The sequence below is a fragment of the Monodon monoceros genome, unplaced genomic scaffold, assembly GCF_005190385.1.
Source record: "Monodon monoceros isolate NGI ecotype Baffin Bay Population unplaced genomic scaffold, NGI_Narwhal_1 Super_Scaffold_12, whole genome shotgun sequence".
Classification (NCBI taxonomy): Eukaryota; Metazoa; Chordata; class Mammalia; order Artiodactyla; family Monodontidae; genus Monodon; species Monodon monoceros.
The window spans coordinates 36,274,860-36,295,706 of record NW_021703768.1 but is presented as its reverse complement, the minus strand read 5'-3'; the positions used below and the strand labels follow the sequence as shown (position 1 = coordinate 36,295,706).

Here is a 20,847-nt window from a genome sequence, read left to right as displayed (position 1 = left end):
GGGCGCGTCGTGGCGTGGGTGGTGGTGGAGGGTTCCCTCCTCTGGGCCACAGCCGTTCACTGTCAGTTCCCTCCACTGCCCACTGCCAGCCGGGGTCACGCAGGTCCCCGGCCCTCGATACAAACTCTCGAGCTCTGGGCTTGCGCCCGGGAGCGCTGGTGGCGCGCAGCTGGTGTGCGCGGGGCGAGGCTCAGGGCGCGCCCCCAGACACGGGTGCCCGCACCAAGCCGGGACTCCGGGACACAGGCGCACACGCACCCCGGGCGCACGCCCCCGGGCACGGGCCCCATGCGCCGGCACACCCCGGTCTCTGCCTCCAACGCGCTCTCCTCCCAGGCGCGCTGGGCCTGGGAGGGGGCGCCCCTAAAAAGCACCTAATCTTCTCCTAACCCCAAGTCGCCCACCCCCGCCAGGAGTTGTGTCTTTCTTTCTCCTCGGGTCACGGGGAGGAGAGGCGTCCCTCCTCAGCACCCAGGTCGGCAGCCTGGCGGAGGAAGGGGCTGCCGGGTGGGGTGCTGGCTGCGAGCCCCGCAGCCCTCGCTTACCTTGGTGGCGAGCTCCTCTCGCGGAGTCGGCTGCGCGGCGCCCGGCCAGGTGCTCCCGGTGGTTGGCGCGGGCGCGGGCGGTGCGTGTGTGTCGGGGCGCCGCGACCGCGCTGTAGGCTCCCGGAGCTGTCAGGGGTGGCCGACCTGACAGACGGCGGCCGCGGCAAACCCCGCCCACCGGCCCGGCCCGGGCTCCTCCGAGGGGACCCAGTCGCCCCGCAGCGTTTCCCGAAGGACCAATCCGGAGCGGGGGGCTGGCCCGGCGGAGGTGGGGGAAGGGGAGGCCCGCGGGGTACCGGGACGCGGGCCTGGACTTCGTAGGTCGGTTTCTATGGCAGCCAGGCGGGAGGGGATGGAGGGAGTGGGGCGCGCGGCGCGGGGACACCCGTCGCAGACACTCGAGGAAGGGGTTTGGCCCTGCCGCAGAGAGGACGCCTCCTAGAGCACGGATGCGAAGTGGCCACACAGCCGAAAGAGGGTTGACACAGCTCCCAACTCACGCTTCGTACTGAGCCACTCCAGCCTCTGGATAAAAAAGGTTTCCGTGTCCTTGGGAGACAGCGACCCAGTAATCTTCCTAACAGAACGGGGTTTTCTAGCAAACCAGAGTGACGGCTCCTTCAGGTGAGTCTGGCAGGGTTTAGGCTCTGCAGAAATAAGCGCTAATGCCACCCTCAGCGTGGAGTCCTTGCATATGTTAGGCCCTGTTCCTTTGGTGCCACTTAGGCAGTGGACCCCTAACTTCCTGTGTACACCGCAGCTATGACTCTCTGGCTAATGGTAGGTGCCAAATATTTTTCCAGTCTACAAACAAGGAGGGAATGCGATTCACCGAATACTGAAGCATAGAGATGATTTATTGAAGTTCAAGTTCTTCATTTTACAGAGGAGGAAATCGAAGTCGGAGAGGTCAATTAACTTAACAAGGGCCACACAGCTAGTTAATGGCAGAGCCATGATTAGGAGCCCTAAGTCACAGCTCAGTGAACACTCTTTCCTCCTCCTCCTGTTGCGGCATCCTCAATTCATGATTACCAGGGTGTATTTACAAAATCGAAAGAGCTGAGGAGAAAAATAACCTAAGTTTAAAACCCTTTTATGGTAGAAATTAGGGTATCCAAAGATTCCTTTTTTCACTACTTGCCAGGAACTGTGACACTTTCACAAAGAGTAACCGATTAAATCCTCACAATAACCTTTTTAGTTAGGTGCTCTTATTACCATCCCTGTTTTGATAGATGAGGAAACTGAGGCCCAGAAACGTTATTTGACTTGCTCAAGGTCACACGAGTCTGCAGCTCTTCCTTACTACCCTCTGCTGCCTCTTTGTATGATGATTAAAGGGGCCAGAACAGGAAAGACAAGAAATAAAACCTTGGACAGCTCCACAGACTGACCATTGAGATTGGCAGGAAAACCAAGAGAACCTAGAATAATTGCTTCCTTGTTTTGTAAGAGTGGTCATCTACCTGTGTAGGATAAAGGTTCTCTGTGAGAAAAGTGTGACTTTAAAGGGAGGACTTCTCCTCAAAAGACAAAAGGACTTTTTTTAAAAGGAGTAATCTTAATACATGCCGTCAGTCTCTCTAAAACAATAAAATACAGGATAAATCATTGCATATTTTTAAAATATAAAATACTCCTTGAATCCTACAACATGACAATACACAGAGCAGGATTTCATAAAGAAACTGCCTAGATACCAAGAGCCTCAAACTCCCAACCTGACGTGTACTCTGTCATAGGCCCTCCCACCGTGTACGGACCCGTACAGCACCAGAGGGCAAAGCCGATGCTCGATTCTAGAGAATTAAGAGGTTACTGAAAACTTTAGGCTATCATAGAAAAGGAAAACTTAAAACTCAGCCTCAGAAACCACTTCTCTTAAAGTCCATTGGCCAGACTCCATTCCAGGAGCCCCCTATACCCCAATTTCTCTTGCAGACATGCTGCCAGGGCCTGCTCCCTTTCAAATCATAAACCCTTCCTTCATGCCTTCCCTTCCCTTGGGAGTCCCGGGATACCCAGCCATACAGGGCTGATCTCATGGTTCAATTCTCTTCATTTGAAAAAAGTGTTGTTTTTCTCCTAGAAAGGGCCATTCAACAATAGGTTGATTACAATGTAACAGTAATATATAGAGGTTAAAATTTCTTGTTTTGAATAGTATGGGGAAATATTTTCAACATGTTAAGTGAAAGCAAAAGTTACAAAACAGAATGACAGAAATCTGTGATATATATAACTAGAAGGAACTACAACAGACATTGGAAATGTTTTTGGTTATGTGGCAGAATCTCAGGTGATTTAAACGATCTTAATACTTTCCAGTATTGTTTGCATTTTCTACAATGGGTGTATATGTCAGAGAAAAATTTTAATGTCAGAAAAATATTATTTTCCAAAAGAATTGATGAAACTGTAAGACCTATAAAGACAGTATAGACAGTTTCATGTTATTGCAGAGTTCATTAAAATTTAGTTTGCTAAACCCTGCTCCCTTGTGTTAGCGGAAAAGAAGTCAAAAACATTCTTAGGAACAACTGACTCTAATGCAGGAGGTCCTTGTTCTATACTTTGAGTAACATTGACAGTGGCTAAAAGTGTAGATTCTTGAGTCATAAAGCTACACCTTGACTCGTAGCTCTGTTACTTACTACTTATATGACACTCTGGTTTCAAGCACCTTCTAGTCTGTTTCCTCACCTGTAATCTGGGAGTTGTGAGAATTGAGACAACGTTTCTGGAAAACAGTAAACTAGGTTTTCTTAATCTGGAGTCCATGGGCTCAGGTGGTAGTCAGGAGGACCCCCCCACTGACAATGTATCTGTCTACTCCTTTCATCACAGTCTCTAAGTAGCTGGGGCCCTAATGTCAGAACCTCCTCTAATAAATGCCTAATAAATGGTAGCTATTATTTTTATTTCAGGTTTTGAGGGATCTTTCCACCTTTAGTGCTGTTCTAGGGCATATAGGGACATTCTACTCTTATTTTCTGGTCATTAAGTTACCTGATACATAGCATCCCTGTTGAATGTGAACCTGGGCTATTCATGGGGTTTTCCTACCTCCACTCTCCTTCCTCTCTCCTGGTAGGGATATTTGACATATCTTGGGAGCAGACACAGAGCAAAAGTTTTCTAAGACTGCATATTGCTGTAGAGTTGAACCTGTAACTCAAAAGGTATATCCTGTTCCAGGAAAATTTGTTTTATTTATGCTGTTAAGGTTCTGTGTGCTACCCGAGTCTGAGACTTCATGTCTTACAGACACTTCAGAAACATTCTCAGACAATATCTCTTTGAATATGATCCCTGTCCCATGTTTATCTTCCTTTCAGGTTTTCCAGTTGAACATTATGTGTGTCAGACCCCCTCATTCTAGCTCATGCCTTTTTTCATATTTTCCAGATTTTTACCTTCTTTCAGATTCTGGGTAATTTCTTCAGCTCTGTCTTCTATTTCACAAATTCTCTCTGTGCTGTAATTAATCAGCTGTTTAATCTGCACACTGACTTTATAAGCCTTGACAATGCAAATATAATTAGCAAATCAAATTGAATCACTGACAATTAGTATTTATTAAAATCCCTTTTTCCTTGATTTTATAGGAACCTTTAAAGGACTAGTAGTAAAGAAACATTTATCTGAGGTTTATCCATGTATCCTGCTTCCCTTCTTATTTCTGTTAAATTCAAGCAAAATTAAACCAAAAGAATTAAGGCTCGCAGGGCAATTCTGTTTTTAAAAGTTCTCTCTCTCTCTCTCGTGCATATGTATATGGACAGATATTCATGTAATGTTAACAATAGTTATTTCTGATTAATGGGTCTTGGAGTAGTTTTTAACTTTATTTTTCTAATATAGGTGAATCTTCTACTTGAGCAAGTATAATTTAACAACAACAACAAAGTAGAAAAAAAGGTTGTAAATTTCAGCAGCTGAGTGAGGTGCCACTACTCCTTCTGCCGGTCAGCTTAAATTCTATTGATATACTGCATACTTTAATTCACTTTAGACTTCCCTGCCTCATCATTTAGTCATTAATGTTCAATATTGAGCTTTCTTTCTAAAGGTAAAGTACAACAGAGAAAAGAGAGAGATGTGGGAGGGAGAGGGGGGAGAGAAAAAAACCCCAAATTGTGATCTTGAGATATTTTCATACAAAAAGTTTTCATTTTAAAAGTAATTTTCATTAAAAAATTTGAGTTGCTGAGATTCCCTATAGTAGCAACTATACTCCAAAATTTTGACTATGTAGCCAAGTATAGCAATAAGTGTGACATTTTCTTATAATCAGCACTTGGGTATTATTTACAGTTGGACAGTGAACAGATGAAGGCTTTGGGCCCATTGATCCTGTAGTGAAATTATCTCATGAAAAGTTGTCAGAATCAAATAGTTACTTTTGTTTTTTTTGTCTTTAGTTTTTCATAAGCACCATTTCAACTGGACTAGGGTTCTGAACCCCTATTATTCCCTCCATAGTGTTTCATAGCTGTATCTAATTGATAACTATTATTTCAGAGGACACAGTTACTGCTCTAATATGGGTGGTCTACCAAACTCCCAACCAGTTAATGATCTAGCTCTTCTTAGGTGAATTCATACATTGACATTTGCTCCTCAGCAGATAATTCGCTATTGTTTTGTCTCTAAAGTATATTTGAGTTACCCAGTGGAAGCAAAATTTTTCAATTATTGTGATTTTCCAGTTTCTAATTTCTTATTCTCTAACATTTCATGTCTTTGTGGCATTTTCATTTCAGAAACATTATAAAGGCAATTCATTACTGAGAATACGTAGAATGCTCTTGAAACAAAAAAATCCAAGACTGTTGTCTTAGTCCAGTCCATTACGTGAATAGTAAACATGAACAACAAGTAACAAGATATTTTGAGTAGCACCTGACTACGCTACAAAAAAAGAAGAGACCCTCAAAACAAGTTAGTGCCACTGGCTAGTCATTTGTGCTTCCTTTAAGTACTCTGTGTCAGCCATTCTCCAGGTGTGGTTCCAGGACTAAACCCAGTGTATTACCTGGGAAGGTTAGGAATGCAAATTCTTGGGTCCTTACCCAGACCAACTGAATTGTGTGTTTTAACAAAATGCTGACGCACGCTGTTGTTGCAGAACCATTGCCTAGATGGTGTGGTCTCAAGGCAAGGAGACTGGCAAGGAGCTACCAAAAGGCAATTTGCTCCATGTGTTTTGCCACCTTTTCCGATCTCCTGTTCCCCCACCCCAACCCCATCAAGGGCTGATGTAAATTACAAAAGGAAAATGGGTGTTTGACTTATGCTCTGTACAATCCAATATTGTCAGCCACAAACAGATCTCATACAGAGGTAACTGTATTTTAGTGATCAAGGGTGTAGTCTGTGGAGTCTAACTCCCTGGTTTCAAATATTGGCTCCACTTTCTACCAGCTATTTCTCATCTCCTCCTCTTAGTTTCCTCTATTTGTAAAATGATAGCTAATAATGTTAATTACCTCATGAGGGCATTGAGATGATTAAATGTAAAGTGCTTGGCATATAATAAGTGATTCACAAATGACGCTATTGTTACAAGATTTTTCTCTCCTAGGCTGTATTTTGGTACAAATATCAAGGTGGGCATCACTTCAGTTGTATGTGTCATATTTAGTGTCGTATTAGGTTGTGGGAGAGTTAAGGAGAAAAAAATTATGAATTCACATGCTGCCTTCCTACGTACCATGTCAACAGAACTAATGAAGTAACATTTATAGAACATGTAGTAGTTTTAAGATATTCTGTAAATTCAGCATACATTTATGATAATGACAGCCTCTACATTTATGGTTCTAAAGCAATACACTTCTAGGCCTCCAAATATAATGGATCTCAGTAACTGGTGGTGATAGTTTTAATTCCTTCTGCTTCTCACTTGAATCCTTTATGACAAATTCTTTAAGAGCCATGGCACAGCTCAGCACATTACACATGAAAAACATTCAGCTTAGGTTTCTCTCTCCTGATATAACAAACACAGTGGTTAGTGTTAATAAATTCAAAGCTATTATGTTACCTCCAACAAAATCAGGCTAAACTTTTAAGAGGTCATTTACTTGTAATTTTACATGACAGTTATAAAACTGTTTCCATGTGAACACTTTAAAGACCATTTGTTTGGTCTTTAATTGTTCATTTGTTCGTTTAGAACAATCAACCCATGTTGAAGATGTGCATTAAAATCCACTTGATTTACTGGTTGACACTTTATCTACATCTAGGCCTCAGTCAATACTGTTTGCTTATTCAAAGTATAAAGTGGGTAATTAGAAGACTCTCATGGACTTCTTTAATCTTGAAATATTACTTCAAAACTGAATGTAGTTGGAGAAGCACTTACCTTTCCATGAAAATATTTCTACTTTCAATAGTAGGAGGATGGCAGCCTTTTTAAATGGTAAGACTGTAAGATCCTTCTGTTTTTGTACATATCCAAAAGATTTCTAGATTTTAAATGTATTGACATGAGGGTTCAGTTAGTTTTCCTTTGAATCTCAGATGATACATACGGTATAATAAAAAAGTTATGTATTCAGTCTTTGTCTCTGGTTCCTGGCACTAAGCTCCTAGAACCCTGGCAATTTCCTGAGTTACGTCTTTTGTTATTCCTAACAAGCCCATACCTGAGTTTATGTAATGAGGTGACTTTAGGCTCTGGTCACCAGAGGAATCAACCATATGAATCAGAGGGCTAGAACTATCAGCCTCACCCCCAAGATCTCTAGGGAAGTAGGAGGGACTGGAGAGAGTTCAATAATCAATGGCCAATAACTTAATCATGTCTAGGTAATGAAACTTAAGTAAACAATGTTAAAGGAGCATCTGGGTAAACACACCCATGTGCTGGGAGGGTGCAGCACCAGGACAGGACAGGGAAGTGCTGCACACTTCTCCCCCCAACTTTGCCCTATGCATGTCCTTCCTCCCATCTGTTCCTGGTTTGTATCCTTTATAATAAAACTACACTCCTAAGTACAGTGCTTTCCTGAATTCTGGGTCATTCTAGCACATTATTGAACCTGGGAAGGGGTGGGAACACCTAATTTGTAGTTGGCCAGGCAGAAGTGTGGGTACCCTGGGGACTCTATTGTCGGCTGGTGTCTGAAGTGGGGGCAATCTTGTGGTACTTCTAACTTCTGGAATCTATGTTAACTCTTGGTACTGTCAGAATTGAAGGAAACCCAGTTGGTGTCAGATAATCAAAGAACTGCTGTTGAACAGTGGAGTAGGGGAGATAGAAGAGGCTCTCCTATCATTCTCCAGGGCTCTTGGGATTCCTATGATGACCAATGTCTGGCACTACTGCCCAGGTGTCACACTGTAGATCTAGCTAAAAACTCCAGTAGGAGTAAAGTGAGAGGAACAAAATACCCAGTTCAGTACTTCAATATACATCATGGTTTTTAATAGCTGTTACTGTAAAATGCTTTATGAACTGCCAAGTCCTAGTCAACCTAAGGTTTACCACCAGTGGGTAGCTTTCTCTCTTCTGCAATCAAATTTACTGGCATTTGGAGCACACTGATACAGCCTTCACTTTTGGGAAAAGTAAAATGAACTATACCTGTCCCTCAAACCTGTTCTGAAAGGCCTTGCCAAATCTAAAAACTCAAATGATAATTTTAATGCTTTGCTGTGCCTTTGTCCCTGATCTCTACCTTGTGGTCAGGGCTCTAGAAAGATTATGTTTAAAAATAAACCTTGTTTCATACCTTGGCTTAAGGGCACAGCATGAGCTATTTTCAGCATTCAAAATTCACTAGATACTAACTAATAATTTATATACTTGAGACCACTGTTATGTCAGGAATGTAAACATTTCTTTAAACTACAACTAACTCAGGAACATGGACATCTTAAGGCAAACTGAAAAATTCAATATGATATAATTCTATCATTAGTATTTTCTGACTTCAAAAAAAGAAAAAATATATATATAAATAAAAATATAAGCTTTGTAGCAGATACCCAACTGCCAAAGAGAACAGACTTGGAAATGTTCATACACTTTGATCCTAAAATAAAAACCATCTTCTAATTCCTATTATCTTTAAATCCATGACTTCTCCAGTTGTGTAAAGCCATCCTCTTCAGTAATTTCATAAAATGTGATACCATTTAACATCAGCATTACTAAAAGTCATGTTGAATTGATCTTTTAAATTTAACACACTAGTAAGTGGAGAAAGTATTTTTAAAATAGGCTGTACTAAAATCCCATTGGCTATTGTGCTCCACCATACAGAAGAGCAAATATCAACCTCTTCCTCCTTCCTCTTTTGAACTGATTTTTGGGGACTGGAGATGTGTACTGAGAATTTTATATCTCAATTCGTGTTATCAGTCATGTTAATACAGATGAGAAGACATCTCTGACCACAAACCAACTTCCACACTGGTAAGGTGAAAAAAGAGTCATGAACACATAATTTTAAAGTTTACTTTAAAAATGTAAATATCTCCCAATATTTAACAGGTAAAGAAAATAGCATATTGGTGTATGTGGTTGTTATATTTTATTTTCCAAGTAATACTGATTAAAAATATTTACACACCTACTTTTAAGTCCACAGTTTAGCACTCTTATTTGTATGGCTTTAAAAGTTATAGCACAAGATCTTTACATTAAGGATTGGGGAAAAAGATTCATTCAAAACAAAGCCTAATATATACATGTTTTTTCTCTGTACTTTTAAATACATTAATTTTTAAGTGATGCTCATCTTTTTTTTCATCTGGTGGTAAAATACTAGTGCAACTTTTCATCAAAATAAAGTTTACCACAGATATAAGTGAATTTTCCCAATTGAAAATGGCCCTTCAGCCGCCACTGAATGAAATTTCTCAATCTAACTGAAGTGAAAAAGAACCGGTAGCTGTCACTGTAAGGAAAATACCGAGTGCTATAGCATGACCTACATTGCTCCTTGCAACACAAACTCTGAAAGACCCAGAGGCGCTTTACAGAAGTTTAGTTGAATTTGAAAAGGCACATGGGTGTGGTTGGTTTTTAAACATTCTAGAAATTTGCCGCCACCACCACCGTTTCTGTTGCAGAGATGACATCTGTGACTGTCAGGGTAGACAAGAGTGTTGTTCAAGCTAAAGAAAGCCAGAAGCCAAAATTTAACTGCACAGTAACAATGCACTTTTCTTCATGCAGCCTTGTGTTTCCTATATATTCAAATATTCTAACATGCATTAGAATACATAAACTTGTATTCTAATGATTTTACGTTTGATTTTACAATATGGGGAAAAAAAAAACTTGAGGAAGGACATGACTGGGCAAAGAGAGAAAGGAGAACCCTTACCACAATGAAAATAGATACATTCGTACCCAACTGTATAATAAGAATATAATCCATTTCAGTTTTCCAGAAATATACTTCTCAAAGCTTCCCATTCACTTATGGAAAAGATCCCTCCTCTGTGGCATCAAGTGGGGGAAAATCAGTTTGTTTCAATAGAAACAGTTCAACACAACAGGAAAGAGCTTAACTTTGGTCCACATGTCTGTTAGCTTAAGGACAGTCACACTGCCCATCATCAGTTCAAAAACTCAACACATAAATTTAAAAATATATTCGTTACTTCATTCTAAAACTGGCATAGGTGTTCTGTTCTCATTTTCTGACTTTTCAGCTTGGGAATCCACTGTTGATTTGGTCTCTAAACCCTCAGCATCTTCGTGATCTTCTCTGGCCGCCGCCGCAGCATCTGCTTGGGTAGGCTCTCTCTCCTCTTGGTTCATGATTTCAGGGGTCACTTGATCCAAGTCCGCTTCTAGAAGCTCAGTTTGTACTTCCATTGGCATCTGATTTACCCGTTCAACATGCAGCTCCTCTACATGTACTTCGGTACCTTCTTCAGTCTGAATTCGACCCACTTCTAGATAACTTACCTGGACCTGTTCTGGAAGCTCGTTCATATGTGAATCGTGCACTTGGCTGTCCTGGAGCAGATCTGGGTGGACCTGTTCCACAGTCACTTGTGCCGAATCCACTTGAACCTGAAGCAATGGTAACACGTGCACCTTCCCAACTTGTTCTATAATAGTCATTGATGTCACAGGTTCAGTTTGCACACGTGTTTCTACTGAAAGAACTTCTTCAGTTACTAGACGCTCTGAAATATTATGAGCATCACTGAGATGCCTCCTTAATTCATTTCCTTGCATAAACCACAAGTCACACAAAGTGCAATGGTTGGGTTTATCTCCAGTGTGTATTACCAAGTGATCTTTGAACTGGTCCCAGCTGTTAAACACACTATTACAGACCTGAAATAACCAAACATTTGGTGTTAACACTTATATTCAAACTGAAGGAAATATGGATGCATTTATTCTCTATAAGAAAAAAGTTGAAGATTTTTCTGAAAATGTTATAAATATGACGTGTAACATAGTCTAAGGGAATTTCATAATTCTTTTGTTTATTTGATCTTTTACCTGATTAGCTAACAACTTAAATCCTTTTGGGGAAACATTTTAATATTGCCTATATTAAAGGACTATAAAGTAACACTATTATAATTTCTTCCGTGATATCAACATTAAGAACAATTTCACCATGTGGGATAAATACACACTAATCATGGAAGAGCCGCCAATTATAGCTGGTCTGCCTCCTCCACCCCACTCCTGAATTCTAATGATTGTTCTATGGTTAAGAATAACCATAGTTTCAGACTATGTTACTTAGGACATAGTTTTATTGACATCGGTATCATCTAGGGTTGGGTAAAAACAACAACTACTACTATTACTATACCCCCTTATGAAAGCAGGACAATGATGTTCTTTACTCTCATTTCTTTCTAAAGTTGTCAGCTCTATACCTTTGCTCTAGGTCTGTCACCCTTCACTTCTAATGATTTCAAACGCAGACTCCTTTGCTAAGGACGGAATACACCCACACATACCTGACATTCATAAAGCTTCTTTCTTCCCTTTTTTGCCCCCACTCCAGTTTGGCATGCAGTCAGGTGACATTTGAGGGTGCTATTTCTAGCAAATCGTTCATGACAATTTGGACATTCAAAAGGTTTTTCACCTGTTAGAATAGAAAAAAAATCATATTGACAAATTAAGAAAAACAGAAAATGCAAAAAGTTTTTTCTTTTTGGTTAATTCTAATAGCACCTTCTTGAAAGAAGGATCAGAATTTATAACTCAGATGTTTCCACCACATCCAAAAAACTATTCTAAGAGGTGGAAATAGTAAGTTTTTAATGATTCTTGTAATTATATCTGTGCTCTGGCAAAGAAATAAAATTTGGATCTGAATATTGTTCCACGTTTTTGCATTTCTTAAAAAATTGTATATTTTCCCTTAGATAAAAATCAAGGTCAATTTCCTTTTTGGGGACATGCACCCCTCTCCATTCCACAAGCATTTTTTGAGCAATTATTGTGTTGCCAGGCCACGTGCTAGGTAATGAAGATAAACTGTCCTTGTTTTTAAAAACTTCATATCATAGGCCAGAGTATTTCAGGAAGGTGAAATACAGGAACATAAACAAATGCAATGCACCACAGAAGGCCTGTTACAGAGAAGAGGGCAATGGGAAATGGGACTGCAGCAGTACAGAGGAGGAGAGTGATGAATTCTGCCTGGAATGGAATGAGCGAAGGACAGGAAAGAAGTAGGTTATTCTAGGCAGAGGCACAGAAGTGTAAAACAGCATGGCAGGTGAGGGGTAAGGAGGGAGGTGTCATACTGACTCCCAGATCTCTGGCTTAGAATACCAACCAGAATAAAGAACAGAGAAGTCCCAGTAGGTTTGGAGTGGGATGTGCTAGGAAAGATTATAAATTCATTTTTGAGTCAGTGAGTCTGAGGTACTCAAAGTGGAAAATCTGGTAGATAGTTACATAGACAAATCTGGAGCTAAACAGAGGGTGGACTGACATACAGATACAGAATCCAATAAAACATCCAGTTAAAACAGCAGGTAGATGAAGCAAGCAAAGAAAAAAAGAATAGCCAGAAGTAGAAGGAAAGAACACTGAGGAAAATTAAGAAAGAAATTTCAGGAAGATGAGGTAATAAACAGCGCCTAACTGAACAGAAAGATCAGGTAGGATAACAACAGGGGATTGGAATAACTCTAGCAAGAACACTGTGAGTGGTATGGTGGAATCAGAAGCCACACTACAGTGGGATAAGGGAGCATGAGTGAGGCAAGTTAATGGAAACTGTCAGTACAGAAATTCTTTCAAGAAGGCTTGGAAGTAAAGAGGAGACGTGGCTAGAGGGGGACATGTCAATAAGAGGTTCTCTAAGCCAGAAGAGAGTCATTACTTATTTGCTGAAGGAGAAGGAACCAATGGAGAAGGAGAGAGTAGTAGGAATGACAGATGAAACATGGTCTTGGAGGAGACATCAAGGTGTGGGATTCAGGATTGGCCTTGAAGAAAAGGGAAATATCTTTCTCTGTAATAAAACAGAAGGAGACAACGAGGAACCACATAGTTTACAACACAGCTAGGTTGGGGGTAGGAAGTCAGATAAACATGTCACCTGCTGGGGTGGGGTGTGGGCAGAGGTCTTGAGTGCTGCACTGAAGGTCTGGAATGCCAATTAGGAAAGGAAAGATATAAATCAGACACCAAAAGGCCTAACTTAAGGTCTGATAAGAATTTTTTCCAGCAGTGCTCAGCAGGGAGCAGAAGTAAATGACTGCAATAATTAATTCCAGGATGTAGGGTTCAAAAGCCAAAGGGAGCAGGGCCTCGGTCCTCCGCCCGCGCCTGCCGGAGCCTGTTCGCGTTGACTGACCAGAGTCCGCAAATTCAACGCTCCGAGCCCGTTCGGACGGCCCCGACCCCCAGCTTTCTGTCCTTCGAAGGCACTAAGGATAATGTCCCTGCGTCAGTTTTTACTAGAGCCAATCACCTGTCATGCCTGGAACAGGGATCGTACCCAGATTGCCCTTAGCCCCAATAACCACGAAGTCCACATCTATGAGAAGAACGGGAGCCAGCGGGTGAAAGCTCATGAACTCAAGGAGCACAGTGGACACATCACAGGTAACGACTGGGCTCCCAAGAGTGACCGTGTCGTCACTTGTGGGGCTGACCGCAATGCCTACGTGTGGAGTCAGAAAGACGGTGCCTGGAAGCCGACCCTGGTGATCCTGAGAATTAACCGTGCAGCCACTTTTGTCAAGTGGTCCCCGCTACAGAACAAATTTGCTGTGGGCAGCAGAGCACGACTCATTTCTGTTTGTTACTTTGAGTCCGAAAATGACCGGTGGGTAAGCAAGCACATTAAAAAACCCATTCGCTCCACGGTCCTCAGCTTGGATTGGCATCCCAACAACGTCTTGCTGGCAGCAGGATCCTGTGATTTCAAAGGCAGAGTGTTTTCTGCCTACATTAAAGAAGTGGATGAGAAGCCAGCCAGTACACCCTGGGGCAGCAAGATGCCTTTTGGTCAGCTGATGTCAGAGTTTGGTGGCAGTGGCACTGGCGGCTGGGTGCACGGGGTCAGCTTCTCCGCCAGCGGGAGCCGCCTGGCGTGGGTCAGCCACGACAGCACAGTGTCCGTTGCCGATGCCTCAAAAAGTGTGCCGGTCTCAACTCTGAAGACAGAGTTCCTGCCCCTCCCAAGTGTGCACTTCGTCTCGGAGAACAGCGTCGTGGCCGCCGGCCGTGACTGCTGCCCCATGCTCTTTAGCTGCGCCGACCGCGGCTGCTTGACCTTCGCCTCCAAGCTAGACATCCGGAAACAGAGCATCCAGCGCAACATGTCGGCCACGGAGCGCTTCCTCAACATGGACAAGCGGGCCACGACCGAGGACCGCAACACGGCCCTGGAGACGCTGCACCAGAACAGCATCACTCAAGTGTCTATTTATGAGGTGGACAAGCAAGATTGTCGCAGATTTTGCACTACTGGTATCGATGGAGCCATGACCATTTGGGATTTCAAGACCTTAGAGTCTTCTATCCAGGGCCTTCAGATAATGTGAAGCTAAGCGAGCCTCCCAGATCCACCATGAGGACGGACAGGCTGCGCCGGGCAGCTGCGCCATTTGCATCATGGGCAGGAGAGCCGGCCGCCAGGAAACACTGAAGACACATATGGCGCAAACCTTGTTGTGTGTTTTGAGGATAATTGGTGAAAGTGTTGGCTTTTTAAAGAGCAGCAGTGATTTGGGTTTTTTTTGTTTTGCTATTTCATTCCATTCTTGACCAAAGCTTCTCTTTAAGTAGTTTATTATGGAAAATTTTCACACTAACTTAAAGGAAGGGGTGGGGGAGGTATGTAAATTGTCCGCTAAAAAATTAAATAAAAATACTGAATGTGGAAAGGGGTATGGAAAGACAGGAAGGCTAAATGAGGTAGACGCCCACAGTCAAAGTAAGGAAAGCAGTGAGAATTCAAGAGACAGGATGATGCTTGTAGAGAACAGGACTAAGATTTCAGAGGTGGAACCTCAGTGATGATCTGGTCCTAGCATGACCCTCATACTCACGTGGAACAGACACAGTCAAGTAACTCTGAGCTGTGTTTTATCCCTGACAAAACAATTATAGCTTATTTTTTATATAATTTTCATGAGATGAAAAAATTAATTTGAGAGAGAAGACCTAATCACCTAGAATTATTGTTGGCATAGAAACTCCTTTACAACTCCCCAAATGTTGGGAGATACTGCTAACTAGAATAGTTTTAATAGTGTATAATTTTTCACTATAAATGAAGCCTACAGCTGAAAATTTTCATAACCTCTTTAAAGGGCAACTTGATAATATTTGCCAAGATTTACAATGCACATATTCTGTGACTTGGCAATTCTGCTGTCAAAAATTAAGTTATTTGAACATGTACACAAAGATTATGTACAGGTGTGTTTATTGCAGCGCAGTGTGTAATAGTAAAAGACTAGCAACAACCTAAAAGTGTATCCACAGGAGTGGTTAAGTAAATTATGGCATACCCAAACACTGAAATAACACGCAGCCACAGTGAAAAAAATTAAGTAGATTCATGAATGTTTCACACATTAAAAAGAGTTCAAGATAAATTAAATGGCGTAACATTGTATTGCATGCTCCTGTTTGTTTGTTTCAAAACGTCTGTGTGTGTCTGTTTATGGTTACTTGAAAATGCAAAGAATATATCTGGAAGGACAAATAAGAAAACAATGTCAGTAACTGCTTCTGGGGATATCTATTTAAGTAGGAAAGAGATTCACTTTTCAGTGCACATCTTTTGAGCTTCTGCTATTTAAAAAATTAGTTTAATAAGCCCAATAAAATCTAGGAATTGTAAGAGATTGATTATACTTTAGATGTGTAGAAAGTACAGTCTTCCAAATGCTTTTATCATTTTCTCTTATTTGTCACAACCCTGTAAAGTAGGCGTCATTATTCTTATTTACACAGACAAGGAAAGAGGCCCAAAGATAAAGTTCATCAAGCTGACAAATGTCAGAACTGGAGCCTGGGAATTCCCTGGCGGTCCAGTGGTTAGGACTTGGCAATTTCACTGCCAGGGCCAGGGTTCAATCCCTGGTCAGGGAACTAAGATCCCGCGAGCTGTGCAGTGTGGCCCAAAAAAAAAAAACAAAACAAAAAAAACTGGAGCCTGAATCTAATTATGGTTTCTGGACCCAGATTTTTTCCTACAATTCCACACTACCTCTCTGGGCAACTAGAGAACAATTACTTGAAAACATGGTTACAGGTCATCTTTGGATTCTTTCACATGCGGTGTTCCACAGGCATATCTGTCAATATATCTGGCTCTCTCCCCCCACCCACAAATCTTACCCTTCTATATTTTTCTTTCTAAATTAATAAACTTCCAATCATGTAGCCACCCAAATCAGAAAGCTGGGAGTCACCTTCTCTTTTACCCCTACATCTCACCAATCACCAAACCCTGTTGATTCTGCCTACTTAATGTTGTATCTCCAACCCTTTTTCACTATTACTGCCTTTATTCAATCCCCCATCCTTGTTTAGATTACTCCAACAGCCTTCGAATTAGGCCCAGTAGGCTTCACCCACTCCAATCTATCCTGCCAGTTCTCTCTCTCTAAAGCATAAATTTAATCAGAAAACTCCCTGGCTTAAATTTCTTTAAAGTGATCCAGAGTCTTTCAAGATAAAAATCCAAACTCATTTACAGCACTTAAATGAAAATAACTACATGATCTTAGCCTCATCTCCCATCACTTTCTCTCTCGTCCTTGAACCACTGGGAGATCGTCCATGATGCCTAAGTGCACGCCACATGGTCAGCCCTCCAAACTCTTTAGCTGCATCTCCTGGCATTCGGACCCAATCCTCCAGTCATAACAACCTGCTAGCAAATACTCCAAATGAGTGACTTATCTCTCCTCTATGTCTGTGTACACTTAATTTCTTTTGTCTGGAACGTTTATCTCCTGGCTAACTCCTTTTCCTTTTGGAGTCATAGGGTAAACCCTCTAGGAAGCCATCCTTGTCTCTTTCATCATAAACAGCACAAGCAGGCATTCCCATAAGACTCTGTGCTTACCTCTATCAGCACTTAGCTGATTGTGCCTGCTTGTCTCCCCTAACGTAACTTTGAACTCGTTGAAGGCAGGGACTCTAAAATTTATCTCCATGACCTAGCAGGCTGGCATTATCATCACTATTTTCCAAATGGAAACAAAGTAATTCAGGACAAGTAACAGCCAAAATTTTGCAAATCAAGCGTGGATTACTGTGCATGCTTTAAGAACATACAAGAAACCAAAGCACTAAACTAATAAAAGTATACAAAATATGAAATTGAGGGGGGTGTATTATGTATATGTTGAGAGTAGGAAACAGGAACGGGACCATTTATCTTTACACTTAGTTTGTTATAAGTGAAAAATGATCCACCCTTTATTAACACAAACACAATTAAAAACTGTTTCCTGGGGGCTTCCCTGGTGGCGCAGTGGTTGATGCAGGGGACACGGGTTCGAGCCCTGGTCTGGGAAGATCCCACATGCCGCAGAGCAACTGGGCCCGTGAGCCATAACTACTGAGCCTGCGTGTCTGGAGCCTGTGCTCCGCAACAAGAGAGGCCGCGATAGTGAGAGGCCCGCGCACCGTGATGAAGAGTGGCCCCCGCTCGCCAACTAGAGAAAGCCCTCGCACAGAAACGAAGACCCAACACAGCCAAAAATAAATAAATTTATTAAAAAAAAAACAAAAAAACTTATGTTCCTCTTGAATTTACTAAATCACTGATCACATATGCTACTCTCTTGTGACTAATTACTAGTACAATAATTGATCGAGGTTAAAAAAGACAATAAAAGTTCAGTTTGCTTTACATACTAAACTGTTCCTTCAAAGGGCATCTGGTTCTGTAATTTGTAACAACTACTTGACTAAGTTACTTAAGTTATCTCACATCATTTTGAAGGGAAACACAGACATAAAACATAACGTGGGGCTTCCCTGGTGGCGCAGTGGTTAAAAATCCGCCTGCCAATGCAGGGGACACGGGTTCAAGTCCTGGTCCAGGAAGATGCCACATGCCGTGGAGCAACTAAGCCCGTGCACCACAACTACTGAGCCTGCGCTCTAGAGCCTGTAAGCCACAACTACTGAGCCCGTGTGCTGCAACTACTGAAGCCCGTGCGCCTAGAGTCCCTGCTCTGCAACAAGAGAAGCCACCGCAATGAGAAGCCTGCGCACCGCAACGAAGAGTAGCCCCCGCTCGCCACAACTAGAGAAAGCCCGTGTGCAGCAACGAAGACCCAACGCAGCCAAAAATGGATAAAATAAATAAATTTTTTAAAAAAACCATAATGTGATTCAGCTCTATACTTTTCTGCTCAATCCAAAATACAATGTGCAGGGCTTGGAAAGCATATTTAAAAACTTCCAAAATGGTTTGCGTTGTCCTATTTTCAAACAGGTAAGTCACTAGGTAGTGACAATTGTTTCTACTTTCACACTGATAGGAAATAATATAGAAGTGATTATCTGTTGGGGTACTGGAAACTCCTATCAAAGTGTGCTAGTCACCAAGTAACATTTATTTACTAAGTTGTGCTGCAGGTACACCAATGCTTTTGCAAAACTAATCCACAGTTACTACAAACATGTTCATCAGAAGACCGTTAACATAGGTGCTTATTTGTTTTTTAAGGACTAAAAACTATACCTTTAGGCAGTTTCCAAATATACAACAGGTCTTTACATATAATGTTTGTAAAACCAGAAGGCATTTCCCCCAAAGATTTCATGAATGCCTATTAGTTACCCCAAATTAGTTACGTTAAAGCCTTCTAAATTCATAGTGAGCCTTTAAGTAAATTAGGAGATTCCCTTGCTGTTCACTTATTTATCCAGTTCCTGAGTATTACTAACAAGGGTTTGAATAGTGAGGGATCCCACACTATTTGAATCTATGTTTTCTCAGTTTCAAGCAGTATGTAGCAAGCAACTCTGGACAGCAAGGGATCTACGAAAAAATTTCATCCAAAGTTCTCCAAACTCTAGCATCAAAGAGAAAGATTCTGAATGGTGTGGGATAACTATATTGTATTCACTGTATTAATAGTCTCAACAGCCTTAACCATCTCACAGAGTAAGAACTTGGGAACAAATGTCCAGAAGTCTGACACTTAGCACTCTGCAGCAACTGCTTTCCCCACACCTTTGTCACAGTGGGTTTAGGGACTCCCCAAGATTCCAAGTCATTCGTGGTGGTAACTCCTGTGTATGGCACAGGAGACCTAGCAGAGAAAGCTTGGGGTGTGTGGGACCAAGGACAGGGACTCTGACAGGGAGAAAAATAGGCTCAGGGATGGATGCAGAACTAGAAGGGCCAGAGGTTCTAAGGCAGACTCCCTGGACATCTCCCTCACGTCTGGGATGGCTCTTAGGAGAGTACAGAGACCTTACCCTTTTCATCTCCCTGGCTGTGCACCAGTCCTGACATGTTTGCCCTTGGAGAGATGAAGGAGATGGACAAATACTGCCTTCCTATCTGCCAGGTCAAAACAGATAACCAAATGTATGCAAAGGTATAAACATATTTGGGATTGTTTGCGAATGTACCCATCTATGTAATCTGTTAACATAAGGCAGGGAAAGTAAAAACAGTTAACAGTGAAGTTTCACTGTAATTAAAATCTCATAATCTATAACCGTTAATAAAGAATCACAACCGTTTTATGTATTTTTTTTTAAATTATAAAAATTGCCAAGATATAAGAATGAAAATTACTTTCAAAGTTAGTACTGATTTTGCTTTGAAAGCATAAATATTTCAACGAATATTATAAAAACACTGTGTGCTCAGCCGGCACATTAGGGAACACAGGAAGTGGTTCCTGTGGTGATAATTAAAATAAGAAAAAAGGATTTAGACACTTAGCTTCAAGTGAATGTGGAAAATCTATACTTTTAACATAAAGTATTTGCTAATTACCTGTATGCTTTCGAAGATGCTCTTTAAAATGTCCAAAGTGGTCAAACTGTTTCTCACAGTACTGACATATGTGAATTTTTTTCCCAGTTCTTTGCTTCTTACTGACTCCACCTTCTTCAAGGTGGTAACAATTGAGGTGCTGTTTCCATGCGCTCTCCCGAAGATACCTTTTATTGCATATTTCACACTTGAAACTCTCAGTGGAGTGTGATTTCATGTGTTCCTTAAAATGGTAAAACAATTTAAATGAACGGTTACATTTCTCACAATGGAACAAGTCCTTCACATGTGACAGCTGAAGTTCCACAATTTCAATACCTTCTACCTGTTTGCTTGTGGGGTCAGAGGCACAGCCATCTTCATCTTTAATCTGCCCTTTTCTATCACCTTGACGGTACTTGCTGGTGATATCTGCCAATAATGCCAGAGCGGAATCATCAGAGGAACCTGTGCTCTGAATATACTTTATGGACTGCCTGGCAGTAGCCACATCCTCTAACGTTTCAATGCCTTCATCTTCCACTTCGATTGTGCCTTCAGCAATCTCCACCTCGATTTCAACAGGTTCAGATTCTGCAGACGGCAATGACTCAGTGATAACATTTGAAGTTTCTGCAATCTTTCTTTTTTTTGCTTCACTTTTTCCTGTGGTAGTTTCCTCTAGTGGAGCTGAGTTTTCTTTGTTCCTGAAATACACAATGTATGGATTAAAAAAATCTATAAGATCAATCAAAATCCTACCAGGCTTTTTGGAAGAACTGATAAGCTGATAATAAAATTTGTATGGAAAGGCAGAAAACAAGACTGTAAGACTTACACTACCCGATTTCAAGACTTACTAT

General features: G+C 41.5%; 1 protein-coding gene and 1 pseudogene across 5 annotated transcripts in view; one reads left to right on the top strand and one right to left on the bottom strand.

Moving 5' to 3' along the window:
* Window positions 1–9,003: 9,003 nt before the first annotated feature.
* Window positions 9,004–20,847, bottom strand: part of ZNF131 (zinc finger protein 131) — a 31,997-nt gene continuing 20,153 nt past the window's right edge. For 2 of the 5 annotated variants that reach the window (XM_029218976.1, XM_029218975.1), the window contains 3 exons: window positions 20,006–20,691; window positions 11,508–11,638; window positions 9,004–10,863 (listed from right to left, as the gene is read on the bottom strand). In XM_029218976.1, the coding sequence (XP_029074809.1) occupies window positions 10,177–10,863; window positions 11,508–11,638; window positions 20,006–20,691 (1,504 nt within the window). In that variant the 3' untranslated portion in view covers window positions 9,004–10,176. The remainder of the gene's footprint in view (window positions 10,864–11,507; window positions 11,639–20,005; window positions 20,692–20,847) is intronic. The other 3 variants (XM_029218980.1, XM_029218978.1, XM_029218979.1) reach the window with 3 other exon arrangements.
* LOC114893270 lies at window positions 13,434–14,880 on the top strand (annotated as a pseudogene).